The 17655-nt window shown below is 39.2% G+C and overlaps 1 protein-coding gene across 1 annotated transcript in view; it reads left to right on the forward strand.

The window, feature by feature from the left end:
• LOC103809124 (BMP-binding endothelial regulator protein-like) overlaps positions 1 to 17068 on the forward strand; it is a gene marked incomplete at its 5' end in the record, with an annotated part of 72587 nt that extends 55519 nt beyond the window's left edge. The window contains 2 exon segments of the mRNA XM_009081939.1: positions 10492 to 10622; positions 16130 to 17068. Coding sequence (XP_009080187.1) covers positions 10492 to 10622; positions 16130 to 16311 — 313 coding nt within the window.
• Positions 17069 to 17655: the final 587 nt, after the last annotated feature.

Here is a 17655-nt window from a genome sequence, read left to right on the forward strand (position 1 = left end):
CATCTGGAGTCAGCAACTTTTCAAATGCTCTGCAGCCACCTAGAGGAAAAAAAACCTGCTTGATTGAAGTTAATTTTATATGGGTTAAGCCAGGGAGTGGGCTCTGCAGAGTTTAAGAATGTGAGTTTCTAAACTAGCCAGTGTGTTTATTATTATATCACAAGACCTTCTTGGAAATATATACAGTGAATCATCATCAAAAGCAGAAGATAACTTCAGTTTATGTTTATAGTTCAGAAATATTTCCTGCTTCATGTTCTCATTGTACTTGTTATTGGATATGACATATTTTTATGACAGATATTATAGCAGAGCCATGATACTTTTTATCAGTAGACAGAAGGAGATGATCTGATCTGAATTTTTATTATAGAAGATTTAACACTTGTATTAATTTATATGTTTATCTAATGACTATGACAACATGCTATTGGTATATCTACATGGTTTATTTTTCTGTAGGACCATGATTTCAAAACCTCTTAATAATTTCTGAGGTTCTATCTAGGATGTTTATAAGCTCATTAAAAACCTCTGGCTTTTCTCAGATGAGGGCTGTCACACAGAATACACTAATGGATTCTGTCTACCAGAGTGAAAGTTGATGCAGTCATATTAGAACCATTTAGTCTATGCCATGTTCATTTGCACTGTTTGAAACATAATAACAAAGTTTAACTGTTGATTGAAAGTACCACTTTAATGTATAAAGTTAGATATTAAAACATGTCTGTCTTTTTGAAATTGAATTGAAATGATTGTTTTTTCCCCTCTGTCTAGATAAGATATGGCAGTTCAGTCTCCACATGTGCCTGAAGAAATGGAGACTGGGAGGAAATATTCTTTAAAAATCAAGTCTAGACATTGAGGAAAAGATAAAATTGTATGTCAATTACATAATGCAGAAGATCAAAACTATGATGGATTTTCCTTGGTACCTATGCCAGAGGACACTGAAAATTCCATTATGATAGAGTGTCTCTGTCATAAGGCAAATTCACTTTAGCAGTGTAAGTGCTAAGCTAAGCATGTGCATGCAGTGAATGGAAATGTAGAGTACTAGTATGGGTATTGAGAAGGTCCACTAAGACATGCTACATTTCTTTTCCTCTCATAAGAAAGCCTTGATATACACGTATGATGTGGTCCATTGAAGTAACTTGTATACTGCTAGGTTATAACAGGATCTGTAATAAGGAATCTTACTGGTTTACGGAATTCTAAACAGGAAACTATGAAGATTGGGAATTTTTCTAGGTTGTGGCTATGGAGTGAGGTGATTCTCCCCTTCTACTCTGCTAGGTGAGACCCCACCTAGAGTATTGCATCCAGTTTTGGGTCCCCAGTGCATGAAGGACATCAGCCTATTAGAATGAGTCCAGAGGAGGCCACCAAGATGATTAGAGGGATGGAGCACCTCTTCTGTGAGGAAAGGCTAAGAGAGCTGGGATTGTTCAGCCCAAAGAAGAGAAGGCTTCAGGGTGTCCTAATTGTGGCCTTCTGGTACCTGAAGGGAGACTGCAAGAAAGATGGAGAGGGGCTTTATACAAGGTGTGCTGGTTTGGGCTGAAGTATTGTTAACTTCCTTCACAGTGGCTAGTATGGGGCTATGTTTGGGTTTTGTGCAGAACACAGAGTTGATAATGCAGAGATGTTTTTGTTATTGCTGATCAGAGCTCACACAGAACCAAGGCCTTTACTGCTTTCCGTACTGCCACGCTGGCAAGGAAGTTGGGGGTGCATGGGAGACTGGGAGGAGACACAGCTGGGACAGGTGACCCAAACTGACCAAAGGGATATTCCATACCATATGACATCATGCTCAGTATATAAGGTGGGAGGAAGAAGGAGGAAGGGGGGACATCTGGAGTGATGGCGTTTGTCTTCCCAAGGAACCGTTACACGTGATGGGCCCTGCTCTCCTGGGGATGGCTGAACACCTCCTGTCTGTGGGTAGCAGTGAATTTATTCGTTGTTTTGCTTTGCTTGTGTGCGCAGCTTTTGCTTTCTCTATTAAACTGTCTTTATCTCAACCTGTGAGTTTTTGTAGCTTTTACCATTCTGATTTGCTCCCCCATCCCATTGGTGGGGGAGTATGTGAGCGGCTGCGTGGTTCTTGGCTGCTGCCTGGGGTTAAACCACGACACAAGGGCAGGTAGTGACTGGACAAGGGGGAGTGGCTTCAAACTGAGAGTAAATTTAGATTAGATATTAGGAAGAAATTCTTTGCTGTGAGGGTGGTGAGGCACTGGAACAGGTTGCCCAGAGACCATCCCTGGGAGTGTTCAAGACTAGGTTGGATGGACTTCTGAGCAACCTGAGCTAGTGAAAGGTATCCATGGCAGGGGGTTCGAACTAGGTGATCTTTAAGCTCCCTTCCAACCCAAACCATTCTATGATTCTATGATAAATGATAGGGTTCTGGAAATACAAAGTAGGTCATTTGGCCATAGAAAATCAGTGATAGGCACTGTAAACCTCAGCCCACTGGGCCTGTGAAAGAGAGGATTTTTGGTAGAAAATCCTTTAGGAGATGACTTTCTTTCTGAACATTAAACCCATAGAGCACCTAGAGGGGTTTTTTCCCCACTAGAAAACTTTGCATAATGCATGATAAGCCCTATCACATAGCTTTGGACATACAGTTACTGTAATCTTTGCCAGTTATGTGATGGATATTTGCAAATGGATTATGATGGATATTAGTTTACTGAAGGAATACATGTCTTCAGAAACAAGGTTCTAGCTTGTGAACCTTCAGAGTCAGATTCCAGGTAATACTCCTAAATGCGCTTCTCTTAACTTTTTGTTAATCTAAATATTTTATTGCAAACAACCTCTTTATAATGGATTTGGAAACTCTGTATATTCTAAAGCAGAGTTATTATGGTCCTTGTATTTTCTAGCCAGATATACAAACCACTGATCATACAACATTCAGGCAGCCAAATCCTTTTTGTGGTAATCTCATCAAAGAGGGTGGAACAAATTGTATGTATGCTGCTCCAGTAAGCAAGTAAAAGAGAGCGTTTTCTGATGGGTACATTTCAGTGTAATATTGGGCACTTGTTTGAAATGGATTAAGAATCTTACACTATATCTCCTCTTCATTCCAGTAATTCCAATTACAAAGTTTTATGTAATGTGCACAGAGGACTGTTTTTTAACTGTTTCATTTCAAGGTGTATGAAACATATGAACTCAAACCACCTGAGTTTTCCTGCATACAGATACTAATTTCAAATGCCCACAGATACTTATTTCAAATGTCAGGACTTTAACGGTTAAACTCTGTATGGCACAGCACAACTGCAACAGAAGAAGTGGAGGTAAAAACCCTCTTCCATTTTCTGAAAGTGAATGGGAGTGTAAGGGGTCAGCTCTTCCAGGGCTGTGGGTGGCATTTCCATATTCTGTTGAATTTTTTTGAGCAAAAATCCACTCTTCCTGAAGGTGGCAAGTCAGCTACTCAACTTACTGTAACCTTCAGTTCTACAAAATATTCTGAGTCATACCAGACATTTCTTGGAGTCCAGCATGGGACTTCATTGTCTTCCTTAGTCATGGTTCAGCTATTTCCCTACGGACGGATTTCAGCCAGCCTTTCCATTCTCAGGACCAGAAAGTACAATTAAAGACACAGATGCCTGTAAGAATCCAAGCACAAGATACAAAAAGCCTACTTGACACATTAGTACGAGAATTATCATGACGAAAGAAGTAGGGAAGGTTGCTGTACTGTTTCCATCTTTATTTGTTTCTTCCTCTTCCCTCCTTTTAAATGGCTTTACCACTGGTACTGCATATTCAGAGAGATTATAAATAGGTGTCTGGGTAGTGTTGTCCTGACAACTTCTATTTTATGAGGTTTTGGAAAATGTTCCCAAGTGTTCCATTGTTAATTTTGCCATATTCTTGTGGGTAATGTTGGTTAAGGCAATGAAACACAATTCTGGCACAGCTTGCTCTTTATATAAAGGTTAAAAATATGCACAGAACACTCTTGGCTTTATCCAAAGGCGTTTAGATAATATTTTTAGTAGCACATAGTATAGGCTTGTGGTGATATTGTGCAGCACAGCAAGATTTTTTCAGAGGTCTACATGGACCTTCATTTATCCCATGTCTGAAAAATACCAATTTTTATTTACCCTTTGTATGGGAAGTACAGGTTCTGATTTTTTTGTTTGTTTTAAGAAGATGGATGCACAAAGAAATCAAAATTGAATTGCTGTCTCTCTCTGCTATATTGGAAATTACGAACAATAATTGGCACTTGCATTTAAAGCATCCTTTTCCCAAGCTGACTGAACTCCTCTAAATAACTGCTTTGGAAGGGCTCCTTGACAAGACAGGGATGGATGTGGATATCTTGTGTGATTCTGTTTAATCATCTGAGTGCCAAGTCTATATCTAGACCCAGAACAATGGCACTCAGACTTAAATTAGGACTTTCCACTGTGTGTATAAGGTGACAGCTATGCCCTGGATCACATACAGCTCTTGCCCTTTGGTGGAGTTGCGTATTGTATAATTTCCCTCTGCTTTGCTCAGTGTGGCAATACTGTCCACGGTTGACTCAAAATTGCAGAAAAATCAGGAATTGGGATGAAATTTGAATGCATGATTCAAATGCCTACTACTGCAAACTCCTTCTCTGCAATCTGCCAAAAACAACACTCATATTCTCAAGCATTATGGCCAGCTTTTTTTTTTTATAGGAATGAGTTTTCCCCATGGAAAGAATATGCCTGCATTCGATTTGCTATGCACTGCTCACCGAAGATGAGCTGTGAGTTCCCTTTCTGTTCCTACACTTTTAGGGATTTTTTGGAGCCAGTTCAGCAGTGTGGGAGTTCTTCAGCATGGGGGAGTCTCCAGTACAAAGCACACATATGCTGCCTGCCAGTTTTTCTGGGCACTTTTGCACTTAGCAGAAAAAGGGTCAGAGCACTGATGATTTGACTTTGTTATTAATGCCTTTATCAGATCCCAAATTTAAGGCAATGCTACCATTGTTATGATATCTGGGAAAAGCACAGAGGGAGTACAGATATAGTTACCTGGTCTTGGAAGAAATAGTCCTTGAAAATGACTGACTTTGCTGTATGAAACAGTGTGCTCCCCAGTCAAGTGCTTTGAATACTCAATAGATGTAAAGGTTTCAGTGTTTTCAGCAGCCTCCAAAATTACCTTCCTGGTGAGTTATTTGCTGCTTTTGCATTGATTAGTAAACTCTAGAGAAAGAGAGAATGATCTCGAGCCTTTGATCTCAAGCCTCAAAGCCATAAAAAGTCTCCAGCTCTACATTCTATACTTCAATACTTCAGTAAGGTTAAACATGCACATACAGACAAGAGAGAGCTTGCAATAGCAACAGTATGAGACTTTCCGTTATACATTAGAATATGGCTCATTTTCTCATCTCCTTACATTGTGAAATGACTTTTCTGTCTGGGGCCATAAATAATGGTAACCCATTGAAACTTTGTAGGAAAAGACAGTCCAAACTTTCTCATAACAGCATTACTACTGACAGAGGCTTTAATTTTTCATGTTAAGGAATTAGGCCAAGCTTGTACTATAACTCTGATTTGGTGTACCCAATAAGAAGTTATCCCAAGAAGTCATGTCTCACAGGATGGCGGGGCTGGAAATTAATCTTTCTCTCCAGGCAGATGGCCCTTTGAAGTTTGAGAGTGTACAGCTTATCTCAGGTATAGAGGACAAACCTCATCACCACCTGATGCCTCTTCACGTACGTAAAATGTGTGTAGTGATACACTATATCTGATTGCTTTTGTAAAGTCTTTTGAGACCCATGGGTGAAAAGAGAAAGATGTTATTGTTTTACATCTGTGTAGAGCCACTTCTTAAAGGTAGCAAAGGGTTTGAGAAAACGCACTGCATCACACTCCTGTTGTGAAGTGTGTGTGTGAGGAAATGCAAAAATAGCCCCTTCTAAAATGGCTGGTTCTGGTTTTGAATTTGTGTGTATTGCAAAGGAAAAGGAACTGCTGATGTTCAGCAAGTGAACATCTGCAATTTCAATCCCGCGTGGCACAGACTAAGGCTGTAGGCTTCATTGCTGTGACCTTTTCTTCTTTTAAATACTGCCTGTAACACAGGACTCTGTTCTTTGCCCTTTGTGGTACTTGGAGACTTTCCATGGTTTAATGTGAAAAAGGGCTGTTGCTGAAGGAGTGTACTCATCCAGTTTGCTTTGAAGATGTGGCAGCAGAGTGTGTTTGTCTCCTTCAAGGGTGTGTCCCACAGCTGCCGGATGCCTTCACTTTCATGGATTTCCCCTTGTAACAGTTTGCGATTATACACAACCAATTAGCGCCGTCTCTGACACACACCCTGCAGGCAGCACAGACAGCATCAAAGGGAATCACAGTGAGGCACTTGGTACCAGGCGAGGACTGAGAGGTTGACTGTGCTCCGGTGCTTATTTGAAACAGGGATTCCAGATAAAGTACACCATCACACCCAAGTACTTTTTAGAAATGTAAATGTGTCCTTAAAATGAATGTCATTTTCTTTTGGACTACAACATCATTGCATCTCTGTGATTTCACTGAGGGCAAAGCTAAGGCTGCCTGAAGTATCTCATGTGTATTTTCATAGTTAGTAAAATAGCTTCAGTTTTATAAATAACTTGCACCGGAGTCTTTTTGTGGAATTTTTTTCTATATGACCGTAATGTTTTGATGTGTAAGCTTCTAATATGTCTTTACTTCGTTTAAGCACACGTTTTGTTCTTGGTAAAGGGTCACAGTACCTTGGAAGACATGAAATCTCTGTTAGTGTGCAGTATGGTAACTTATTATTGGCACAATTCCAAAGTTTTACTGAAGTGTATTTTTCTGTTGTTTGAACAGTCCAGTCAGACTAGAGTACAGATAAGCTTCTGCATACATGCAGTTAGTGTCACTGAATCTGTTTATCAGATTCAAAGGAGGAATGAGAAGGCAGAATCTGGGGGAGCAGAGAATAATTTTTGAAATTTATCACTGAAGAGTGTAAAAAAAATAAAAGCTATGAGCATACCATAGATTTTTGCAAGGAGAAAGAATTAGGACAGCACACAAGAATCAGTTTTCAAATTTACATTGTGAATCATCCCATAACAGCCCTTTAACACAACTGTAACAATAGTAGCAGCAAGAAATATAATTAAGTAAAGTAGTGCAAGAAATAAACACATTTTGATAAAAATACAGACCCAAAGTCAAAGCTTGCTCATGGGGCATCGACAGGTCCCCCTCATAGCCAGCCCCCAGAGGATGGGCATCTTTTGCATCCATGTCCTTTCCCAGAACTGCCATTTGACTCTCATGGCTACAAAAAGACCCTTGTCCCCTGACTGTCAGCCCATCTAACTGCAATTAGTATTAATGCATTAAAGTTGCCACCAAGGAATTTCATTAGGAAATAAAAGAAGGGTTTATTTTTATTCACCAGGCTTGGAAACTGTGGATATAGGTTTCTTTACTCTGATTTTTTAATTTAACTTTAATCAATTAATTAATTGACCTTACGATTAGCAATTGTAATTAGCAATTAGCAATTGTAACTCATTAATAATACTGCTGCAATCTGATGATTGATCCTCAGACAAGCCTAGGGCTTGAGCCCAGCAGCTCTCACCAGGATTAAACACTTAAGGAAAATAAAAATTACACAAGCAATTAGGTATGTAATGAATCATAGTATTGTTTGTGTTGCATGTGACATACTACCTTCCTAAGTGGACACCTAAGCTGAACAAAGTAGTAAACAGTGCTAATCCCAGCCAAAGCAGAGATATTTCAACCTGGAGCCTGTCTGGATGCCCACAGACATTTCAATGCCAAGGGTTAATGACGTAGTATTGCTCACTTGTAAGTAGGGGCTAAACTCTCTGCACTCTCAAAGTGCGTGGCTGCCCTCCTGCAGACTATGAACTGTGCCTTTACTTCCCTAATCCCCCAAACCATGCATAGGCTTTGTCAGGGTGAACATGCTAATGATTAAAAAGCCTGGGTGATTGATGGTGAGCCTGGAGATTTCCTGGCCTGATGCAAGCGCCTGAAGTAGCTGTTGGTGCGAGATTTGGCATCCCTCTCTGAGTAATGATAGAAAAATTTATTTATGCTCTAAAAAAAGCAGAGGAAAGTACCTAAGGTTAGGGTCATATAATTTCTAACGCAGAAAGTCAGTCAACATGTAGCCAGCCTGACACTAGTAAGCATCCCTAAACATCACAGACATCAGTAATAACTAAATCTGAGTTGAGAGCAGTAAAATGTGATTGATAAAGGAGACTAGCACAGAAAAAAAATATGATCAAATGGTATCTAGATAATGAACTCTATGGAGATCATTACAGACTTTCTTTCTGATAATAATTTGCTGCAGTAGCAAAGAAGCATCTACTTCACTGTAAAATGAGACATGCACCTCCTAAATTGCATGGGGTATATGGAGCAGTGCCTGCTGCAGGGATCCTCACTAGAAATGTTGTGACCAAAGGAAACAGCGTGTTTAAAAACTAAGGTTTTTTTAGTGTGTCACATAAAAAGGTGACCTTTTATGCTCATCAGCTAACAACAATCAAACCATGCCAAGGATGTCGTGCTAATCTGTTCCTTGCAGCCTATCAGCTGTGATACACATACAGTAACATCTGTTACTGGACAAGATGCAAAGGGACCTACCACAGAACTAAAGTGAAATAAAATTACATTGTCCCTAGAAAGTAAAGTTATTTCAACTTTGAAACACATGAAAACAACTGGTCTGTAAATATGAGCATGTTATACATTTGGGTCAAAGCAATTCTGTTTATTCACAGCACATATATATCTGTAAATGCAGGGCAGGTAACCTTTTTGCATTAGCACCTATGTTACTGGTTTGTCACAGTGAATTTTTATGTAATTTCATCTTGGGGGGCCACTGAGAGTAAAATTATTAAAAGCTCATAGAAATGTGAAGCAGAACTGTCAGGTTTAACTGTATGAATGGCCGCTGAACTACCCAGCAGCTTTTACAAGGTGAAATACTCCTCTTTAAGGGGCACTGTTGGATATGCAGGCTTGTCTGTGTTCAAAGAACCACTAGTCCTCTCTCCTAGTTTTGAATAAAGGGCTCCCAATGGCTCTAGAGCGTTGTATGGGCATTAGGGCTCCTGATTACTTTGACTGAGATGCTTCCACCTTTTCCAAGCTATTACCTCTTCAGCTGTAGAGAATGTTTCTGGGAAATTAAGCCTATATCTATCCTTTTCCTATAGACAATGGAAATGATGGTCCACAGGAGGAGCAATTAACATGAAGAGCTCATTCTTCACTTCAGCCCTTGGTGTTTCTGGAGGTTTTGTGCCACTTGCAAATGTTGCCTCATCTTCTTAGGAACTGAAAAGTCCCTCAACATGCATAGAACAGGGATGTCTTGCCCACTGACACCCAAGGTTCATGCACAGAGCACCCTCAGTGGAAAGCAGAGGAACTGAGAGCATTATTTTCAAAGTATGTCTTCCCTGTGCCTTGTCCCTGGCTTTTAATGATTCTGCTTGAAGCACTAGATACTCAGAATTTCTGAGTTTGCATTGCTGTATTTGCAGAAACATCTAAGCATTTTGAATATGCAGAAACCATCGACTGCAAATCCACTGGCTCTTGCCAGTTATATTTTAGGTCTGTGCCAAATGGGCACATGTTCTGGATGAGCTAACTTGAAATATAGTGGTGACATACACAGTAGCAGTTTCATTTAGGGCTATATTAGCAGCTTTTCTCCCTGTCATGCTTTGTGGTGATTCCATTTAAGAATGCCATGGAGGAAGAGGGTGGGTGGTATTATGAGTGCCTGGGGGATTTCCTAGCACGAGAACTGCTCAGTTGTGCTGCATTGCCCCTGTTCCCTCAGAGTCTCTTAAAGTCTGGCACTTAGTAGTGATGCTGCTGAGAGAACAGGCATATAGCTACTACGTGCAGCCTTCAAAGTGGGGAGAGGCTGGAGGTAACCTGGAGAGGAGGCACCATCCCTTGCATGGAAGGGCATGTGCTCATTACCTACAGAAGTCATACACTTAAGACTGCTGCTATTATTGCTGGTAAAATTAATAAATCACTGCTTTCTAAGGAGTAAGAAAGAAGTTTTTAATCTTGTGCTGACAGAAAATAATTGCAAAAATCAAGTTTGCCTTCTCCCACTGTGGTCTCAATCCTCTCTGCCTGATGTTGCTTGGGTCTTCTTGCCTTGCTGTTTTCTGTGTGGCTCTCTTCCTGGTGCTCTTGAGACTTCTGTGCATCAGAGTCGCACATCAAGAAAGAGATGAACCCTTGAGATGTAACAGCAGGGATGCTTTCAGCTTTCTTGCCGTTTAGCACAGGTTGCTGTGGCACTGAATGCCATGTGACTGGAAAGTAAACAACTCCAAACCTAGGGCAGATAGTTGCCAAAGCATTCCTTACTTATTTGATTTGGGGCTTTGTTCTACAGGTCCTGTGTGACAGACATGTGCGAGTGTCCAGTCCATAAAAACTGCTACTGTGAATCATTCCTGGCGTACGCCCGAGCCTGTCAGAGGGAAGGGGTGAAAGTCCAGTGGGTGCCTGAACACAACTGTGCAGGTAAGCATTTTGGGACTGCTTCTTTGTAAGTTACTGCATAGGCTAATAGGCTACTATCGTTTTATGGGTGGAGAAGGATCAAAAATGAACAGTCTAAAAAGGACTGGGATTGCACCAGCTTGGAAATTCTTGGAGGTTTTTCTTTCAGGATATGTAAACGGTTGATTACAGATAACGTTTAAACTCCTTCGACCTCCTGTCAAAGCACAGTTATATTTCAGAGACAACATGCATATATGATTGTGGTAGGTTCAAACAAGGGAAGGAGAGAATGTATTTAATGGGAATATTAAAAGGCAAACCTACAGCAATTTTGGTGCTTGAACCAGACTCCCCATGTGATTCGGACTGTATTAATTGCAAGTAATTGTGAGTAATTGTTTCCGTGAGAAGGGGTAGCCTGTGGTTATGGGCACTTGAAGTAAAATGCAATATTGCAGATAAATATTTCCCCTGATGATGGTTTCATTAATTTAGGACATTCTGTAATGGCATCAGTTTGCCTGGAAATGTATTCAGATTTATGTAAAGCAATTGACAGTAATTGAGTGAAAAAAAGGAATGAGGGAAGGATACACAATGCTGGTCAAAAGCTATTACTCTGTGGTACATTTTGGTGATTATGTGTGGTTCAGGGTCTACTCTCTTAACTTCAATTTCCTTTTCTGTTGAAGGCATTTTAGCAGAGATGGGTGAGTGACAGAGGAAATTATATTTGATTGACTGTTGCTGAAAGGATTTTTTTTTCTTACAAAGGAACAGAACAATCCAAACAGGGTGTCACTAAGTGAAAACCATATTCAAGAATGTGGTCTCAGCACTAATAACGTATATAATTTTCATCTATTGATCTGGTAGCAGATCCATGTGGAACCTGAAACAGGCATCCTGCCTTTTTTTTTTTCCAAAGCACTTCAGACTAAGACCTCACTGTGACAGGTGCTGTAAAAAGAATAAAAACTCCAGTCCCTGCCTTAAGGAGTTTATACAAGTGTTGACATATCACGACTTAACTAGTTGAGGCTTCATTTCACAAATTTTTTCTGGCATTTTACCAAAGACAAGAAAAGTTTCTGAGAAAAAACAGTCCTTGAGAGAACGTTATGAAGGAATTTAAACACACGGCTTCCATTAAAGCTAATGAAAGAAGTGTTTAAATCCACACAAGTTTTTTAATCTCAGTGCAGACTTCTAGAGGGGAAGGGGAAATCTTGTTAAGCAGAAAATATAGATAAGCTGCTATGGCTTAGTACCCTCAAAACACTTTTAAGTATCCAATATCAAACAGGTAGCACCATCTTCTACAGTAAATCATATGGTAAACATTAAATTAAAGTGCATCCACTAGACTATTTAGCACCAGTGTCCAGCATCAAGATTTTAATCTTTTACTTACTTTTCTTTCTCCAAAACTAGTAGTTACAATTACTGTGTCTTAATTACAGATAAATGTTCCTAAGTAGGAAACAATTTATCCATAATAAAACTTTAGCATTCTGTGACTTTCATTTCCTGCTTAACATTTCATGGTTGGTGGGATACTTGCAAGACTTGTGTTCTGAGGAAAATTAGTAAAGTCAGGCTTTAGTTATACTTTTATGTATTATAAAACCAGACATTGTGTGATTGCCAGTTCAGGGTAGATTGCCTCTACCCCGGCTGCTGTATGCTTAACTTATTTTTATAATTTTCAGAAAACTTGTGTTGTCTGGAGGGCCAGCCAAACAGAAAGTTGAATTATGTCCTGTTCCCTACCTGCTCTTCTCTCTCCTCCAGTGTAACAGAGTATCCTCCTCTACATTCTCCATGAAATACTGCTGCTCAAGGTTTTCTGTCCTATGAGGCTGGCTTGATAAGGGAAATGTCAGCTATCATTTAACTGGAGGAGTGATGACTAGAAGCTAATGAGTAACGAAAATGGTTAGGGTAGGAAAGGGCTGGTGAGATCCATGTAGGATCTGAGAAGGTTAGGAAAAGGATATGTGTTTCCATAGGAAGTAATGGGAAGTAAGACCTGTTAGGCTGAGCACAGGAAGAAATGTGATTTGTGAAGGAGGAATTAAAAAAACAAGAGAGGCAGCATGACAGAAAGTGATAACCTGCAAGAGGGAAAAGAAAGGATGCAAATGGAAGGAAGAGGTTTGAAAAGGAAAGGAAATAGAAAATTAAAAGAATTTTTTTAACCCAAGAAAGGATAAGCAAGCAGTTTATAAAGTGCAATTAAGTAAACTGAAGTGGTGAAAGGCCTTGAGCCATAGTAATTTAACACTGGATTTCTGAGACACTGAGAAGAAGACTCAAGGATGGCAGATGGCAGTAACTCCCTGCCATGGGCATGACTACACAGACAAGAAGAAAAAGTCAGATAAGGACTATAATAAAGTGCAAAGTACACATGGTAGCATTGATGTGCTGACATACTCTAACAGCTTCATAAAAACTGAACAATTTTCTCTTTTTCCTATGTGATCAGTTGAAGTGGAGGAAGATGAGTGTATATCTGATTTTGACTCCTCTCTTTTGGGTCCCTTCTTCTCTGCTGTAGAATTTTCTGGCTATATGTTGTTTTCCTTAAACTACTTTATTCCATGTGTATATGTATCAAGAGGCTATTCTGGCTTTTCAGTGGAAACTTATTAAAAGCTCAGAAAGTGATTTGAGGAAGCTCACATCTGTCATGCCAAACACATGTTCTAGAATAAGAGTGGAAAAATCCTGTTGTGACTGGTAATGTTGCAAAATACAGTATTATTAGTAACTTTTGTACTTTGGAGTTGGGTTTTTGATTTTTTTTTTTTGCTAGTGTACTAAGGAAGTTATTAGTAACAGAGCTCAGTTCTTTAAGAGACGAATTTGCCTTAAAAGATGGGTGCAAAGACGACACTTCTGTTTTCCATGTTTACATGGTACTGAATCATTTCAGCAATCCCTGGGAAGCCTACTGCAGAATGTCTTTGTTCTGTTTTTTAAACTGTTGATGAAGTGGAATGTTCTGAATCAATCACGCCACATGTTAACAAGTGAATCACAACAATAAAAGTAATCCAGGGAACTTAAACAGCAGCCATTGTACTTTTCTGATTTTTCCCTTGACAGCATGTTAATAGTGCCATTAGAAATGCCTACAGCAGAAAATAAAGTCATCATATCTTCTACATGGCATCATCTGAAGTAAAAGGAGGTGTTTTGACATACCACATCCATGTGTGGAAGAGCAGAGCTAGGGAGTACTTACAGATGCAACGACTGCTGAGGGCAGGCTGTAATATGTTCTCATTTGCTCTGGGGCAGAGATGAGGAAGTGTAAAGAAGTGTAAAGGAGACCTTGGCCAACTTTCTTCAAACCTGCTGGCTGAGGAGCCAAACTGTGCTCAGGTGGAATGAACAGGCCATTGCTGCAGTAAAGCTTTGTGGGGTGAAACTTGTGCAGCCTAAAACTGAAGCTCATAGACCTTTCTATATGGAAACCACATGTAGTGAAGCCTAATGTTTCTCGGTTTGGTTGGTCTATTAGAGATACTTCAAAGGGAAGCTCCTTTTCTGAGAGGTGGGATGAAGGCTGCTAGTAAACCACCTCCTTAAGATAATTCACATTGTGTGTAGACAATCACTAACTGTCATTGTACGTCTTGGTCTACTTTTCTAGAAAGTTAATACATTGCTTGCAAAGTTCCTGGGAGTTTTGCACATTTTTGTTCCCCTCTTATAGAGATTCTTAACACACTACTTAAGCGTGGAGTTTCTTGTGAACCTAAGATTTTACTCTATGCTCACTATTGCGTGCATGTTTTCCCCACCTTTACATTTCTTGTTTCATTTAAATTTCCTTTTAGTTATTCCTTTTGTTTGTTCCTTCTTTACTGTGCATGAAGGTTATCATGCACAGCAAGATAAAAATGTAAAGCTGGAAAAAATTTCTCAAAAGATCTATGTCCACAAACCGCATAAGTCTATTGTGAATATTGCTGAAAAATGTTTTTTCCAACTTATTTTAAAATGATGTTCAATTAAAGATGTCTCACAGAATTTTTAGGTAGGTCACTCTGGTGCTTTCTTATGCTTAAAGCTAGAAAGCTTTTTTTTCCCCCTGATACCTAATATCCATCCAATATTAGTGGCTGATTCTCTGCAGCTCCAGGGTAAATTTCTTCTGTACTATCCATTTTTTCCAATTTTGTCTTTGTTTATTAATATCTGTGTCCTGAGAACTGTGCATGCATTCTTGCCATAATTCCTTCTTCAGGGCTTCTTTTCAGATATGTATAAATTCCATAAAATGCACAAGAAATAAGACTTACAAGAAGGTGATGCTGGTTTGAAGATCCCTCTGTTAGTGGTGAGAAGGAACCCCTTAAATTTATGATGCCTTAGCAATAAGTCTTCCAACCTCTTTGATAAATTTTTATACATATTTAATCAATTTATTTCTGTATATTTTCTCTTTATGAATAATAACAGTATTGTAATGACACTCTAAGCCAATCCTCACAACAAAACAGCATTTTCTGTCCATAACAGAACTGTTCTTTAGAAAATCTCAGCCTTCAATCTCTTTCAAAATTGAAGAAACATTCATAATGCAATCACCTCTCTGAAAACAGCAAGAGATGATTCCAGATGCTTGAAAGTCCCTTACCATCTAGAAACTATTTTATCAGTACTTGTTTTTGCCATCAGCACAGCCGTTAAAAAGAATAACAGACTTTTATTAGCTATTGAACCATGTATTATTCTCCATACTAAAAAGGCAGGATAGAAAATGTTGAGAGTTTAAATATTGATCTGGAGGGGTTATAGTGCTTTTAGCTGAGCCTTAGTGGTCTTTTATGCTGGAAATGCATTGAACTGTCAGCTACATAAATTAATGAATAGATACTGGAATCATTAAGTACAAGAATCCTCATTCTCAGTGATCCCTTGGTTAAATAGCATGAAGCATGGACATAATGGGGTTTTAAATTTATTTTTTTTTTTGCTTGTTTTAGAAATGGTGCTGCTGGATTAACAGCATTGATTTGCTTTGCTGCAGTATAAAATATAGAAAGTATAATCTTAGGAACAGAAAGTCTAATGTGGTGACTCTCCTTTCTCCTCTTTCTGTAGGAGTAAGGCTGATAAAAACTGTGTCCATGTAAATGTTTCAGAAATCTTTGATAAAAGCATTGTAATAAATAAATAAACAGTGTTAATCCTTAAATACAAAGCATAGATCTGCTCATAGACAGAAACACTGCCAAAGCTTTATATACCATCAGCCGTGCTAAAATCCTCAAAAAGTTCAAGACTGTGGGGGACTTGATACCTTTTTGATTAGGAATTTTTGCTACCTTTATATTCGTGATATAATACAGTGGAATATTTCCACAAGTAATTTTTTCCTCTAGATGATTGTCATACCAAGATGTGCTTTTTAATATTTGCATTAGAAACCAAGCAAACAGATAAGCAACTTTCCTTGTGGGACTCTGTGTAATATGCCTATCTTGTTCCTTTTAACTGTCTTGCAGCAACTCAGTGTAAACACGGTGCAGTTTATGATACCTGTGGTCCAGGATGTGTCAAAACATGTGACAACTGGAACGAGATTGGGCCATGCAACAAACCCTGCATTGCAGGGTGCCACTGTCCAGCAAATTTAGTTCTTCACAAAGGAAGATGCATCAAGCCAGTCCTGTGCCCACAGCGATGACATTAGTTCTCCTTCCGCGGACACTAATGCGGGTGGTCACTGACCCCATTGATGCTCACAGCCAGTGAAGGACTCCAGCTGTTTGTGTGTAGATTCTGCAAAGAACACATCTACTCACAGAGTGTAAATATGCTCCTGTGTGTGTATTATGTCTCTTTATGTATACACACATGGCACCTAGAAAGATATATAAATGTATACTGTGTGTATGCAGATACACATATCCATACACAAGTGCCCTAAACGTAAGAACAACCCATATATTTATATATATGTCCACACACAAATATACATAATTTCTATATATCATAAAAGGATGAATTATAATATGTATATTTTTTGCTATAAAGTTTATGTATTATTATTTCTAGGACCCTGATCTGTAAGTCATTGTATAAATAAACCAGGTGTTTTTAATATAATATAGTGGCATGAAAAGATTGGATGACTTTGCCATTGCATAAGTTTGTCGTTTCCAAGGAAACTTTTCTAGGGCCAAGGACTGCCAGACTGGATTAGTTTCAACACAGAACCTGGATTTACAGTTGTACAGGAAACACATTTCTCTGGAGATGGAGGATTTATCTAGGAATATTTCATGCGTACCTTAGAGCTGCATAGTGATTGGTGACAGTGCTTAATCAGGCAGAGAAAGCAGGGGATTGGCTTTTATGCATTACTGAAATAACTGTGCAAAATGATTTCCAAAGCTGGTTGGACAGCTGCCAGCATAGAGATATTTCTTTCTGGAATGGCACCAAAGAGTCAGGGGCCAGATTTTCAAAAGTGTTCGGCACCCAGCAGCTCGCTTTGAAAATCTGACCACTTCCCGTTTCATATCCTAATGCCACATCTCTGTTGCTGTGTTTGGCAGTAGCTGTGAATACACAATAAGGAGCTTGAAGAAAAGATTCATGTACATATTAGCCCCTTTAACATGTTTGAAACTGCTGCGTTTGTTTCATGTTTCCCCCAAATATTATGCAGAAAGCAAATCCCATGGTGAGGTGTTTGATTTCAGTGTGCCTTAAAACATTAAATAATGCCAGGTATAGTAACTTAATTAATTTATCTGTATGGTTCAGAAGAAAGACAAATTCACCCTATGAAAAAACAGTAGACAATGTCAGATGCTAATTGTAGAACTGCAATTTATTTCCTTAGTGGTCTTTTGGTTGAGGTTTATGAACATGTGGGCTCTGTGAAGTTTGCATGACTTTTGAAATCTCCCAGGGGAGAAGCAATAAGATGGGATTTCGTTAGAAACTGTTAAAAAAGCCATACAACTTTCTCAAGCCTGAAGGGACAGGGGGCTATTTTTCTTCCACTGGAAAACCTCTTGTA

Source organism: Acanthisitta chloris, unplaced genomic scaffold, assembly GCF_000695815.1.
Source record: "Acanthisitta chloris isolate BGI_N310 unplaced genomic scaffold, ASM69581v1 scaffold6429, whole genome shotgun sequence".
In the NCBI taxonomy this organism is placed as follows: Eukaryota; Metazoa; Chordata; class Aves; order Passeriformes; family Acanthisittidae; genus Acanthisitta; species Acanthisitta chloris.